At 38.9% G+C, this 14,292-nt stretch overlaps 1 protein-coding gene across 1 annotated transcript in view; it reads left to right on the plus strand.

The window, feature by feature from the left end:
* NAIP (NLR family apoptosis inhibitory protein) overlaps window positions 1–14,292 on the plus strand; it is a 31,188-nt gene that overhangs the window by 7,281 nt on the left and 9,615 nt on the right. The window contains exons 4-9 of the mRNA XM_068535464.1: window positions 125–176; window positions 1,950–2,069; window positions 3,921–4,020; window positions 10,113–10,194; window positions 11,404–11,458; window positions 11,568–13,676. Coding sequence (XP_068391565.1) covers window positions 125–176; window positions 1,950–2,069; window positions 3,921–4,020; window positions 10,113–10,194; window positions 11,404–11,458; window positions 11,568–13,676 — 2,518 coding nt within the window. The remainder of the gene's footprint in view (window positions 1–124; window positions 177–1,949; window positions 2,070–3,920; window positions 4,021–10,112; window positions 10,195–11,403; window positions 11,459–11,567; window positions 13,677–14,292) is intronic.

Here is a 14,292-nt window from a genome sequence, read left to right on the forward strand (position 1 = left end):
ATACTCCATTTATAGTTACTATAAAATATTGGATATGTTCCCTGTGCTGTACATTAGATACTTGTAGCTTATTTGTTTTATACATAGTAGTTTGTAGGATAACTTGAGTTTTAATTTTCTTCAGGGAGAACATTTTGTGAATTCCTGGGTCAAGAGAGATTTACCTATGGCTTCAGGTAAAGATTCAGACGTATTTCAAAAAGCTTTGCTTGTTTATTTCTTCTTCTGCTTTTTTTTTTCAGCCTAATTTTTTTTTAACCCCTCCATTTTTCTTCTCATTTTATGGTGCCATAGTAATTTTTTTAAAAAACATTTCATTAGAGATTTCTGGTCTCCTGGAGTAACTTAGTTTTTTAACATAAATGAGCATAGGGAAATATGTCAGGGTTGGGTCCTTGACTGAATTTCCTTTAAAACAATTAAGGTTTCTGGATAAAATGGTTTTGAAAACATTCTTAAACGGATCAGTGTCTGTTAAGAAATCAAATGTGAAATAATAGAAAATAAATATTGGTCTCTGCCCCTAGTTCCTGGCACAGAGCTCCTAAAATCCATGTAATTTCCTAAGTGATAACATCATGAGGTGCATCTCTTGTTCTAATACTGGATCTTTGACGCTGTCCCTGACACAGGGCTCCTAAAATCCTTGTAAACTCCTAAGTGATAAGAACACTGGGAGCATCTTTGATTTCTAATGAGGTGATTCTGGGTGAGCTCCTGGATGGCTTCTGGATGGGAGCTGGTCACTGGAAAGAGCAAGCCATGATTAGAAGCTTGGAATTTTCAGCCCCATCCCCTATTCTTCAGAGCAGGGAGAGGGGTATAAATGGAGTTAATGATCGATCATGCCTGTGTGAGGAAGCCTCCATAAAAATCCCAGTAGTACAGGTTTCCAGGAGCCTTCAGGTACGTGAACACATCCACACTGGGAATGTGACACATTCCAACTCCATGAGGATAGAAGCCCCCAGATCTCACTCTATGAGCCAGTTCATCTGGCTGTTCATCTGTACCCTTGATCATATCCTTTACTAAACAAACGTAAGTGTTTCTCTGAGTTCTGTGATCCACTCTAACAAATGAAATGGGGTAGGAGCAGTGTTATGGGATTGAGCCTTTAACCTGTAGGATCTGACACTACTAAGTAGACAGTGTTGGAACAGAGTTAAATTGTAGGACACCCAGCTGGTGTTGCAGAGAATTGCTTACTGGGAGAAAACCCCCATACATCTTGTATCAGAAGTATCGTGAATGGGATAGTAGTGTGAGAGTAAAGGAGACACACAGGAGGAAAAGACTGAGGTTTTTCCAGTACATTAAGTCATATTCCAATTAAAACTCAAGTGACAGCAGGAATCCTGGGGCTAAGTGGAATAATGAAGCAAGCTTTCATCTTAAGGAGTTTCGCAGCATCTAATTTTATTAACATATTTAATAAACATAAGTTGGTTTTCAAATCCTCAAAGGGTGCAGAAGACAGGAACCAAACCCCAGGGGCAGCCCAATGTGGAAAGTCTAATAGAAACCACCCCACAGAGTGGACACCCAAAGGGCAAGAAACAAATCTGCCTGCTCTTAAGGGAGCTGCGAGGAAAATTTGTCTTTCTCAAATCTGATACTAACTTGGGGTGGAAGGGAAGCTCCTCTAGCTTTTTCTTGCTTTATCCTGATGCTATATGATGAAAAGATAATTAGAAAATATTTTATTATAAAAAATTTGAATCTATATAGAAATAAGACCATAGTAAATCCCCACCATGCATCCACCACTCTGCTTCAACATGTGGTCAGTCTGGCCTGCCTGTTTCTTCTTTTCTAATTCCCTCCTTCAATTATATTGAAGCAAACACCAAACATATCATTCTGTCTGTAAATGTGAAAGGATAACTCAAACACTGATACTTGCAATATCAAAGCTTGCTGGTCTCACCATACGCTTTTTATTCAAGTGTGTTGCAATGGCAACATCTTTGCTAACGAAGAACTCCGACTGGACTCTTTCAAGAACTGGCCCCAGGCATCCCCTGTGGGAGCTGCAGCTCTGGCCAACGCAGGTTTTTTCTACATAGGTGAGTCAGCAGTTTGCCCCAAGCTCTTGTCTTGCTGCCCATTTAAACCCCACATACACTTCATGATCCTGGGATCATATTTAACTAAGCTCAACAATCCCTACTTCTTTTCATTACTCCTTTTTTTAAAAAAAAAATTATTTATTTAGGCTGCGCCATGTCTTAGATGCAGTGCATGGGATCTTAATTGTGGCATGCGGGATCTTTTTTTTTTAGTTGTGGCAGGTGGGCTCCCTAGTTGCGGCATGTGGACTTCTTAGCTGTGGCATGTGAACTCTTAGTTGTGGCATGCGTGTGGGATCTAGTTCCCCTACCAGGGATTGAACCCGGGCCCCCTGCATTGGGAGCGCCGAGTCTTACCCACTGGACCGTCAGGGAATTCCCTCATTATTCCTTATATATTCCTTTTCCTTTCTGTGTCAGATGGCCATACCTACCTATAAGAGGAGCTGGGACGTTTAACTTTTTTTCTGGGTAGCAATGTGCCCAGCTGAAAATTGGGGTTTCTGTTACTATGGAAGAATGAGAGATAACTAGGAGTGTGGATAGCGGTTTTTGCCACACACTCCTTGGAAGAGAAAGTAAGGAAATTCCTTTTAATGATTCCTAAGCATGTAGAATCTTCCATCGGTTCATAGTATTCTCTCTTGAGCTGATGGTCATCAGGGAGTTCCACTCTGTAATGCACAAAGAGCAGGCAGGTTCCCCTCAGCTAAACCTCTGCCAGAGGTACAATAAGGTGAAAGGATATTGTGTCCTTCCTGGGAACCTTGCTGGCCTTCTTCAGACCAAACACACATGCTAAGTTACAGTGGAGGTCCATGTGGACCTTTTACAGAGGGGTCAAGTCAAGAATACCACAGAGCAGTACAGAGGAGGGGAATGTAGTGTTCACTCGAACTAACAGACATGTTCCATTGGTAGAAAAAATCTTAATGCCTCACAGTCTTAAGCATTTGGAAAGGCGGTGTTCCACCCTTTCTTCCTGCTCTCTCCATTCTGTCTTCCTCTTGCCAGCCTTCCTCTAGGACCCTCTGTCCAGTGTCCTCACCCTCTTCCTTTTGAGCCTCCTCCTCTCCCCACAAATCCTAGGCATCTCACCCTTTCGGGGTCTTGCAAGCTCTAGGACCTCCTATTGTTATCCAGACACAAAGGGAGGTTTTCCTCTGCTCTGGCTTTACAATGCCTACAGGAGTCCAAGAAGAGAAGGAAGATGATGGAGGCTCCATTTCTAGTTCAATCTTTTGGTAGATCCGAATGCTAATTTCCGTCCAAAGAAATAGTCTCACATGAGGACTTGATCCTACTTCTAGTGGGATAAACCTAGCAATAATGTAGTAAGAGGCATTTGATTCTTCACGAACTTACTTACATGAGAGTTGCTATATTTGCTCATATATATTTTCCTGAGCTCCAAATATTTTCTTTCTGATTTATTCATTAAATAAATAGCTTACTGAGTGCCTAGTAAGTCCTAGGCACTCTTCTAGGTCCATGAGATTCATTAGGGAGCAAAACAGGAGAAAATCTCTTCCTTCATGGAACTTCAATTCCACATTCTGATTTGCAAATCTCTTGCCCCATAGAATGAGGAGGGGACAGGGAGAGGGTGTTAATCAGTGCATGGTACAGGTACATAGAAACATTGAATGATACTTGTTCATGACCCCATTGGTGAGAGAAGAGCCCTAAATAGAATATGTCCTCACTGGTGACCCAGTTTGTGACTTTGTCACAAAATCTGATTGAAAGTGCAAGTAGGGTTTTGCTAATAAAGGCCTGGTAGTTATTATGTGTGTCACTTGACAAATACACTGGCCAGTGGCACTGGTCAAATTTCCTTACTTCTAGGTAAAAGCGACACCGTCCAGTGTTTTTCCTGTGGAGGATGTTTGTGTAAGTTCGAGGAAGGTGATGACCCATTAGAAGGACACAGCAAATATTTTCCCAAGTGAGTAGAATGAACGTTTAGTGTCTATCAATCTGGATGTATTGATACTTTAGCAACTTTCACCTCATTTTATATTCTGATTAAGTCTTTGCCCACCTCTCTGATTCTTACGATGAAGGATGAGTCTTTCTCTCTTTCATGCCCTTGCTTTCATGACCCCCTTCCCATCTAGCCTTCCTCTCACTATAGTCACAGCACAGTTTTGGTTCGATCATTATTTTCACATTACATGTTTACATTATCATGACTTCATAAAGGCGGAGCCTAGTAATAAATAATTTGCCTTCCCTCCCTGTACCACTTCCAATTTCTGTAGTAAGTAACAATTGTCTTATTAGTATGTTTGCTTAGTTTTTTGGTTTTTGAGGTGAAATTCACACATAAACTATTTAAAAGTGCACAGTCCAGTGGCATTTAGTACATGCACAATGTTATGCAAGCACCCACTGCTGTCTAATTCCAAAACATTTTCATTATCCCAAAAGAGAACTCTGTACCCATTAAGCAGTCATTCCCTATCTCCCCAGTGCACCCTAGCTCCTTAGAGCTACCAGTCGGCCTTCTGTCTCTATAGATTTACTGTTTTGGATATTTCATGTAAATGGAAGCATGTAATATGATCTTTTGTATTTGGCTTCACTTAGCACAATGTTTTGAGGTTCATCTGTCTTGTAGAATGTATCAGTACTTCATTCTTTTTTATGGCTGAGATATATGTAATCGTATATGTGTATATATATGTATGTATTTCAGTTTCTCCATCTCCTCGCCAACACTTGTTATTTTCCTTTTTAAAAAATATACCCCTGGCTGGGTGGAGGTGGGGTCTAAAAAAAAAAAAGATATATATATATATATATATATATATATATATATATATACCCATTTTCTTAGTTTTAAAATGTATTTAGCACCAGTTCATCTTCAAATTCTCCCAAGTGTTTAAATCTTCTCTCCGGTCATTCAAACTTGTAAGATAGCCCACCATTTTCATTTTCTTAAAGGAGTCTGTTGTGAAGTCTCTGACCTGCTTCAATATGAACTATTTGTCCTGTAGTCACCCTAGGATCCTGGGATCATTCTTCACGGTCATTCTAGGGATTCCTATTGCCTCTCTCCTGTGTTGTAGCTCCTGTTTCCTGGATCTACTGTCATCCTCTTCTTGGTTTATTCACTCACTTTGTTGTTGTTTTGTTTTGTTTAATTGTGGAATTGGATTATGTCTTTTTATTTTTTTGATTAATTTTTATCAGAGTATGTTGCTTTACAATATTGTGTTAGTTTCTGCTGTACAGCAAAATGAATCAGCTATACATATACATATATCCCCTCTTTTTTGGATTTCCTTCCCATTTAGGTCACCACAGTGCATTCGATAGAGTTCCTTGTGCTATACAGTATGTTCTCATTAGTTATCTATTTTATACATAGTGTCAATAGTGTATGTGTGTCAATCCCAATCTCCCAATTCCTCCCACCCCCCCCTTCCCCCTTGGTATCCATACATTTGTTCTCTATTCCTTTTTCTGCTTTGCAAATAAAATCATCTATACCATTTTTCTAGATTCCACATGTATGTGTTAATATATGATATTTGTTTTTCTCTTTCTGACTTACTTCACTCTATTCATTCACTTTGGAACACTCCTCCACAGTTCCCTGGGAAAGACTGCATAAGCGATACATGTTATTAGCTTCCATTTAATGCATATATCTGAATATTTATATATTTTTTCTCACACTCGTTTGGTAGTTTAGCTAGTTATAGAATTCCAGGTTGGAAGTCATTCTAATTCTAAGTTGTACAGACATTGCTATATTTTCTAATAGCTTCCAATACTGCTGTTGAAATTCCATGTCTTTCTGATTCTTAATCCTTTTATTGCAAACTACTCTTTCCCATCCTGGATGCATTTAGGATTTTCTGTTTGTTTCTAGTGTTCTAAAATTTCATGAATAAATGGCTACTTTTTAATATTTATTTTCTGTAGCTCTTTAACCTTTTTTTTTTTTTTTTTTGGCTTATTTTTCACTCACCAAACTCTTCAAAAATGTTCAACTGTAAGAGAACATTTTTTTGTTTTCACTTTGTAATTAGTGAGTGCTCTTCCAGAAATAAATATTAATACAAACAGGTCTTAAATACTTCCATCTAATTCTAAGATGCTAAAGAGGATACAGTTTTGAAGGTGTTTTGACAGAAGTAGTTGTGTTTTCTTCTTTTTTATTTGGATTTAGTATTTTGTAAATTTTTAAACAGTGGGGATATTCTTCTTAATTCTTGGAAAAATAAGCTAGGATGCAGTCTAATTTTATTTAGAACCTCTTCTGGACTCTATCAACTCCCTTTTTGTATGGCTTTTTATTTTTCCTCTGCCTTTTTTGTTTGTTTGTTTTCTGGTTTTTGTTGTTGTTTTTGTTTTTTGGTGCTCTATGTGAGGCTCAAATCTTCTGCCTCTTTTTTAAAATCACAAACTACGATGCATTTAAAGGAGTACCTAAAATATTTATGTATGATTTAAAGGACAATTAACAAAGAAACAAATGAACCCAGCACTAAAGTTAAGAAATTGAATATTATCAAGTCCTTAGAATGCTACTGTGTGCCCACCTTCCCAATTCTGATTATATCCTTGTCCCTCCAATTCAGAGGTAAACATGATCCTGAAATTTGGGTTAATTGTTCCTTCTTCTCCTAATGGTTTCACCAACTACATGTGTATCATTAAACACATTTAACTTTGCCTATTCTTGAAGTTCAAATAAATGGAAGCATACTGCATGGTTTTTCTGTGATGACTGACTTATTTTACTCAAACTTTACACAAAGTTTTTGAGACTCATTCATAATTATGTATAGAGTTGTAGTTCACTTGTTCTCATTGCTATATAGTATATTGTTTTATGAATATATAATTTATCCATTCTATTCTCGATTCAACATCTGGGTTGTTTTCAGAGTGTTGCAATTCAAATAATGCCACTATGAACCCTCTTGTACATAATTCCCAGTACTCATATGTGTTTCTCCAGGATGCATAACCAACCATGGAATTGCAGTGTAATAGGGTTTGCACATATTCAACTTTACTAGATTATGCAAAACTTTTCTTAAAGTGGTTGTACTGATTTATATTCTCACTAGCATAGATGTTTCCATTCTGTCTGCTTCCTCACTAATTTAGTATTGCCCAAATTTTAATTTTGGTCAATCTAATTACTAGTAATGTTGAGCATATTTTCATACTTTCCCATACAGTTTCCTTGTTCTTTTTCTTCAGGACCATATCTTGGCTATTCTTTGCCCTTTCCTCTTTCATATTCAGAGAATATATGAAATGGCCCTCTTTATCTCTCATAGTACTCCTTATTCTTAAGTCTTTATCTGATATTAATATATGTAGCTACTCCAGCTTTTGTATAGTTTTTACATGATACTACCTTTTTTGAAAGCGTTTTACTTTTTTTTTTTTTTTTGGCCACGCTGCGTGGCTTGAGGGACCTTAGTTCCCCGACCAGGGATTGAACCCAGAGAGCATTGAGTCCTAACCACTGGACCACCATGGAATTCCCGAAATCATTTTACTTTTAATCTATGACTTTATATTTATGACTTTATATTTAAGGTGAGTTTCTTGTAGGCAACATAGTTGGGTCTTGCTTTTTTTTAACAGTCTGACAATATCTGCTTTCTTTTTTGTTGTTGTTGTTTGTTTTTGTTTGTTTGAGTTTTTTTGGCCGTATTGCCAGCTCATGGGATCTTAGTTCCCTGACCAGGGATCTAACCTGGGCCCCTGGCTGTGAGAGCTGAGAGTCCTAGCCACTGGACCCCCAAGAAATTCCCCAATATCTGTTTTCTAATGGGAGTGTTTAGAACATTTACATTTAATATAATTATTAATATGGTTGGATTTAAATCTACTATTTTGCTATTTGTCTTCTATTTATCCCATCTCTTCTTTGTTTCTTCTTCTTTTCCTGACTTGCATTTGAGTATTTTTTAGTATTCCATTTTATCTCTATTGTTGGCTTTTTAGATGTACATCTTTATCTTTTTAGTACCTGCTCTAGAATCTACATAATGCGTATTTAACACATCACAGTCATGTTCAAATAATATTATCACAGTTGACATATAATGTATGAACCATATAACAGTATACTTCTATTTTCCCCCTCCTATTGTGATTTTGTTTTCATACATTTTTACATCACATATATTCTAAATCTCACAATATAGTGTTATATCTTTGCTTTAAAAATTATCTTTTAAATACATTTTAAAAAGAGAAAAAATGTATTTCTTATTTACCCATTGAGTTACCATCCCTGGCACACTTCATTCCTTTGGGTAGAACCAAGTTTCCATCTGTTATCATTTTCCTTTTAACTGAAGAACTTCCTTTAACATTTCTTGTAGTGCTGATCTGCTGGCAACTAACTATACTGGCTTTACTTGTATGAAAATGCCTGTATGTTACCTTCCTTCAGAGTCCTTTTCCTTGATGGATCTATCTGCATAGTGACCTTGGACAGAAGCATTTGAAGTCCTACTAGCTATTTTCCTGTAGCTACCCTTCTATTCCTGGGCTCATCTTCAAGTAGGAAGATAAAAATGATGTGTCCTCTTGCTTTATCTCCTGCTTTCCTGTAATTCAGCAGCATAAAAATAAACCAAGATAGTTGTTTCTAGTTTTATCGTTTACCTACTGACATTTATGGTTCTCACCTATCCAAGTTAATGATTGTGGGTAGAGCTCTTTAGAATTTTCTTCCTTGGTTCTTCAGGCAGACATCATACCTGAATTTAGAAGGTATTTTATGTTCCAGTTTCATGATGTCTAGCAAATTGTTTTTAGAGAGTATGTTTATGGCCATCCTTTAGTTTTCATATTGATGGAGTTTTTTTCTAAAATAAACTTTTTTTTTTTTTTTAATATTTTATTTATTTATTTATTTATGGCTGTGTTGGGTCTTCGTTTCTGTGCGAGGGCTTTCTCCAGTTGCGGCAAGTGGGGGCCATTCTTCATCGCGGTGCGTGGGCCTCTCACTGTCGCGGCCTCTCTTGTTGCGGAGCACAGGCTCCAGACGCGCAGGCTCAGTAATTGTGGCTCACGGGCCCAGTCGCTCCGCGGCATGTGGGATCCTCCCAGACCAGGGCGCGAACCCGTGTCCCCTGCATTGGCAGGCAGACTCTCAACCACTGCGCCACCAGGGAAGCCCAAATAAACTTTTTATTTGGGAGTAATTTTCGACTTAGAGAAAAGGTGAAAAGATAATACAGAGAGTTCCTATATTCCCACACCCAGTTTCCTCTAATACTAACACCTTATATTATCCTGGTACATTTGTTAAAATTTAAAAACCAACACTGGTACATTGCTACCAACTGCAGATGTTATACGTATTTCACCATTTTTTCTACTAATGTCCTTTTTGTTGTCATTATTCCAGAATCCATAGATAGAGCTGTCTTCTCTATTTTTTTTTCCTTTAGCTTCATTTTAGTTGGTTTCATGGATGAGTGTTAAATATGCTCCCATTCCACCACATTGGCTGGTTATGCCCACCATTACTTTATGAACCATTTATATCTCTACTGCTGAGATTTACAGCCTACATGTCTTGTTTGATAAAGACACTGACAGAATCACTGGAAATGTTAATTTTATACTTAATTTTTGCCACTAAAACTCTAACAGTGGTTTTGAAAACCTAATGCAAATGCTTAATTGCATACAACTGTTTTTTAAAATTAATTAATTAATTAATTTATTTTTGGCTGCGTTGGGTCTTCGTTGCTACGTGCAGACTTCTCATCGCAGTAGCTTCTCTTGTTGCGGAGCACAGGCTCTAGGTGCACAGGTTTCAGTAGTTGTGGCATGTGGGCTCAGTAGTTGTGGCTCACAGGCTCTAGGGCTCACAGGCTCAGTAGTTGTGGCGCATGGACTTAGTTGCTCCGCAGCATGTGGGATCTTCCCGGACCAGGGCTCGAACCCATGTCCCCTGCATTGGCAGGCGGATTCTTAAACACTGCGCCACCAGGGAAGTCCCATACAATTATTTTTATAACTTTTAACTTTTGTGCTTAGTTGTCAGTTTCTCCAAAATATGAAGTGCTCTGCAGAAGTAATTCCAGACCTTCAGAGCCACGGTGAACTTTCTGACTTAACGGTATGAACACCACCTTGTATATTTTCAGAGTGTGTGATCATGTGATTAAAAACTGTTTTTGAACAGGAACTGCTCATCATAAAAAAAATAAATAAATGAATTCTACAAATATCTGTTAAGCACCGATCATGTGCCAGTTGCAGATGGGGATGCTACAATAAACAAAACATAATACCTAGTTTCATGAAATGTAGAGTCAATCCCTTCTACATTGAGGCCCAGACTCGTTTGGACCTAAAAGTTGATTAGCGTCCAGGCTACCTGGATTCCATCTGTGATCATCATTTGGAGGACAGTAAGGTCTGACTTGGTAGTTGGCCTTTCTCTAAGCTGGGAAGATATGTTTCTTTTACAACAGCAACCAACCAACCAAATCAAAAATACAGATTAATAGGTTGACCCCTTTTTAAACTGAGAAATTCTACATAGTTCTCTAGGAGATTAGCCACTGCCAATTTAATACACACACACCCCTTATTTGAGGCTGTATGTTAGGTGTATTATGTTCATCATCCCCCAAAAAGAAAACAAGGTAATTTGTCGTTCACTTGATTCATCTTTGCTCATCCCCCCACCTCCTTTAAATAGCTTATTTTAAAAAAATATTTATTTATTATTTATTTTTTATTTATTATGGCTGTGCTGGATCTTAGTTGTGGCATGTGGGATCTTTTAGTTGTGGCACGGAGGCTCATAGTTGTGGCATGTGGATTCTTAGTTGCGGCATGCATGCAGGATCTAGTTCCCCGACCAGGGATGGAACCCGGGCCCCCTGCACTGGAAACTGGAGTCTTACCCACTGGACAACCAGGGGAGCCCCTTAAATAGCTTATTTTTAAAGGAAGAAACATAACCTTCCTATATCCCAGGTATGTAATATTTAAAAAACTGTTGATAACTAAGATCAGAAGTTGCACCTAATGATTTCTGGAGGGTCCGTCTTGCTCTAGACACTGTGATTCTAACCACCTGGACGGTAATCACGGCCCAAGTCACCCATGGAATGAACTGTTTGGATATCACCCAGGAGCACACGCTTGCGTGTGTTTGCAGATCACTTATTGTTTCATATTTGTAGCACTCCTCCCTGCAACTGGCATAAATACTTGAGGGTGGGTTGGGTTTAGAAAATGTCTGGTCCCTAATTGTAATTCAAAGCCCCACCCTCTTATACAAATGTTGATTTAATAGAGGATTTTCTTTTCAAAGGAAACTACAAGTGAAAGCAATCTTGAAGAGTCAGCAGTGAGTTCTGTAGTGCCAGGTAAGGATCTGGAAGTAGCACATGGGATTATATGAATGTGTACATATATTTCTACGTAGGGGATTTTAAAAGAGTATTTATAACTGTGCCTCCTTGCTTTTCTCCACAGAGGTGGCCCATGGTGAAGCCCAGTGGCTTCAGGAGGCAAAGAGTCTAAGTGAGCACCTGAGAAAAGCCTACACCAGTGCCCCTTTCTCCCACATGTCTTTGCTTGAGGTCTCTTCCTGTCCAGCCACCGATCAGCTGCTGAGTTGTGATCTGTCCCTTGCTTCAAAACACATCATCAGTACTGTGCAGGAGCCTGTGGTGTTGCCTGAGGTCTTTGCTAACTTGAACTCTGTCGTGTGTGTGGAGGGTGAAGCTGGTAGTGGAAAGACGGTCCTCCTGAAGAAAGTAGCTCTTCTATGGGCATCAGGATGCTGTCCCTTGTTACACAGGTTCCAGCTGGTTTTCTACGTCTCCCTTGGCTCTACCAGACTGGACCAGGGGCTGGCCAATGTCATTTGTGACCAGCTCCTAGAGACAGAAGGATCTGTTACTGAAATGGGCCTGAGGAACATCATCCAGCAGTTAAAGAACCAGGTGTTATTCCTTTTGGATGACTACAAAGAGATGGGCTCAATCCCCCAAATCATACAGAGGATGATTCAAAAAAACCATTTGTCAAGGACCTGCTTATTGATTGCTGTCCATACAAACAGGGCCAAGGACATCCGCCGATACCTACATACAATTCTAGAGATCAAAGCGTTTCCCTTCTGTAATACCATCTATATATTACGGAAGCTCTTTCCAGACAATTTGACCCGTCTGCGAAAGTTTATGATTGACTTTAGAATGAATGAAACATTGCTGGGAATTCAGAAAACTCCCTTCGTCGTAGCAGCAATCTGTGCTAATTGGCTTCGGTATCCTCTTTGTCAGTCCTTTGATGATGTGGCTGTTTTCAAGTCCTATATAGAATGCCTTTTCTTAAAGCACAAAACTGCAGCTGACTTTCTCAAAGCAACTGTGTCCTCCTGTGGCGAGCTGGCCTTGAAAGGGTTTTTTTCATCTTGCTTTGAGTTTAGTGATGATGATCTCATAGAAGTAGGGATTGGTGAAGATGAAGATCTAGCCATGTACCTGATGAGCAAATTCACAGCCCAGAGACTGAGGCCAGTCTATCAGTTTTTGAATGCTGCATTCCAAGAATTTCTTGCTGGGATGAGGCTGACTGAACTCCTGGATTCAGATAGGCAAGAGGATCAAGATTCGGGACTTCGTTATTTGAAACAAATTAACTCAACCATGATGGCTATAGGTCCCTATGAAAATTTTTTGAACTATGTCTCTTGCCACCCTTCAACAAAGGCAGGGCCAACAATTGTATCCCAATTGCTTCTTTTGGTGGATAATCAAGAGACACTGGAGAATATATCTGAAAATGATGACTACCTGAAGCATCATCCAGAGATTTCAGAGAAGATGCAATTTCTCAGGGTGTTGTGGCAATACTCTCCAGAAGATTACCTTTCACTGGTTTCAAAACATTTACTGGCTGTGGCTGTAAAAATTGCTTATCGAAGCAACACTGTTGCTGCCTGTTCTCCATTTATTTTGCAGTTCCTTCGAGGGAGAACCCTGTCTTTGAGTGTACTTAAGTTACCGTATTTTTTTGACCACCCAGAAAGCCTGTTATTGTTGGGGAGCATGCAGGTCTCCATAAGAGGAAATAGGTTACCCAAATCAGATTTTTCATTCCTGGAAAAAAGTTTTGACAAATCCCAGGCACCAACTATAGATCAGGACTATGCTTCTGCCTTTGAACTTGAGAGTGAATGGAAGCAGAATTTAGTTGAAAAACAGGAAACCATGAACCGTTTTCTGAACATGCAACTCAAGGCACCAGCAGATATCAGCACTGGCTATTGGAACCTTTCTCCAAAGCAGTACAAGATTCCCCTTCTGGAAGTTCGTGTGACTGGTACTGATGCTGTGGATCAGGAGATGCTAAGATTTCTAATGAAAGTTTTCTCAGCTTCACAGCGCATTGAACTCCACTTGACCAGCAGCGGGGGTTTTATTGAAAGCATCCGCCCAGCTCTTGAGCAGTATAAGGCCTCGTTCACCAAGTGCTCCATAAGCCAATTTGAGCTGAGTGCAGTAGAACAGGAATTGCTTCTCACTCTGCCTTCCCTAGAATCTCTTGAAGTCTCAGAGACAACCCATCTACAAGGTAAACCTGCACCTGTTTTAGATGACTGTTAGGATGTGTACTTTTATCTTCTCACTCTTAGTTTTAGGTGGATGAAAACTTCTGGAAGTGTGAGACCATAAATCCTTGCTGATTGAACAGATATAAAATAAATCTTTACTAACTTATTTCTGTCAGTAATATGAATTAGTGAAAGGCTTCCAAATAACAGAATGGCTTTCAAACTCTGATAAAAATAATAAAATGACTAATGAAGTCTCTTAATAAACAAATGACTTGTTATTAGTAAAAGAATGATCTATATGTAAATGATGCTTGAGAATTACCCTCACCCCACCTGCTTCATGGAAGAAAGGGCTTGTACTCTGGGACATAAACAAGTGGGAAGTAGTATCTCCCAGTTATTTGTGTCTCCTTTCACTTGTCTAAGCGGTGTTTGAGAGTTTTCAGTGTAGACTTTATCATCTTTCATTAAATTTATTCCTAGGTACCTGTGTTTTTGATACTCTTGTAAATGGTATTTCAATTTTTTCATTTTCTGATTGTTGCTAGTATGGGTTTGATTTTCAGCAGTTTATTAAATGCCTAGATGTGCTTTGCTTTGTATCTATCTTACTTGAGGGTCACTGAACATTTT

Source organism: Eschrichtius robustus, chromosome 2 (genome assembly GCF_028021215.1).
Source record: "Eschrichtius robustus isolate mEscRob2 chromosome 2, mEscRob2.pri, whole genome shotgun sequence".
In the NCBI taxonomy this organism is placed as follows: domain Eukaryota; kingdom Metazoa; phylum Chordata; class Mammalia; order Artiodactyla; family Eschrichtiidae; genus Eschrichtius; species Eschrichtius robustus.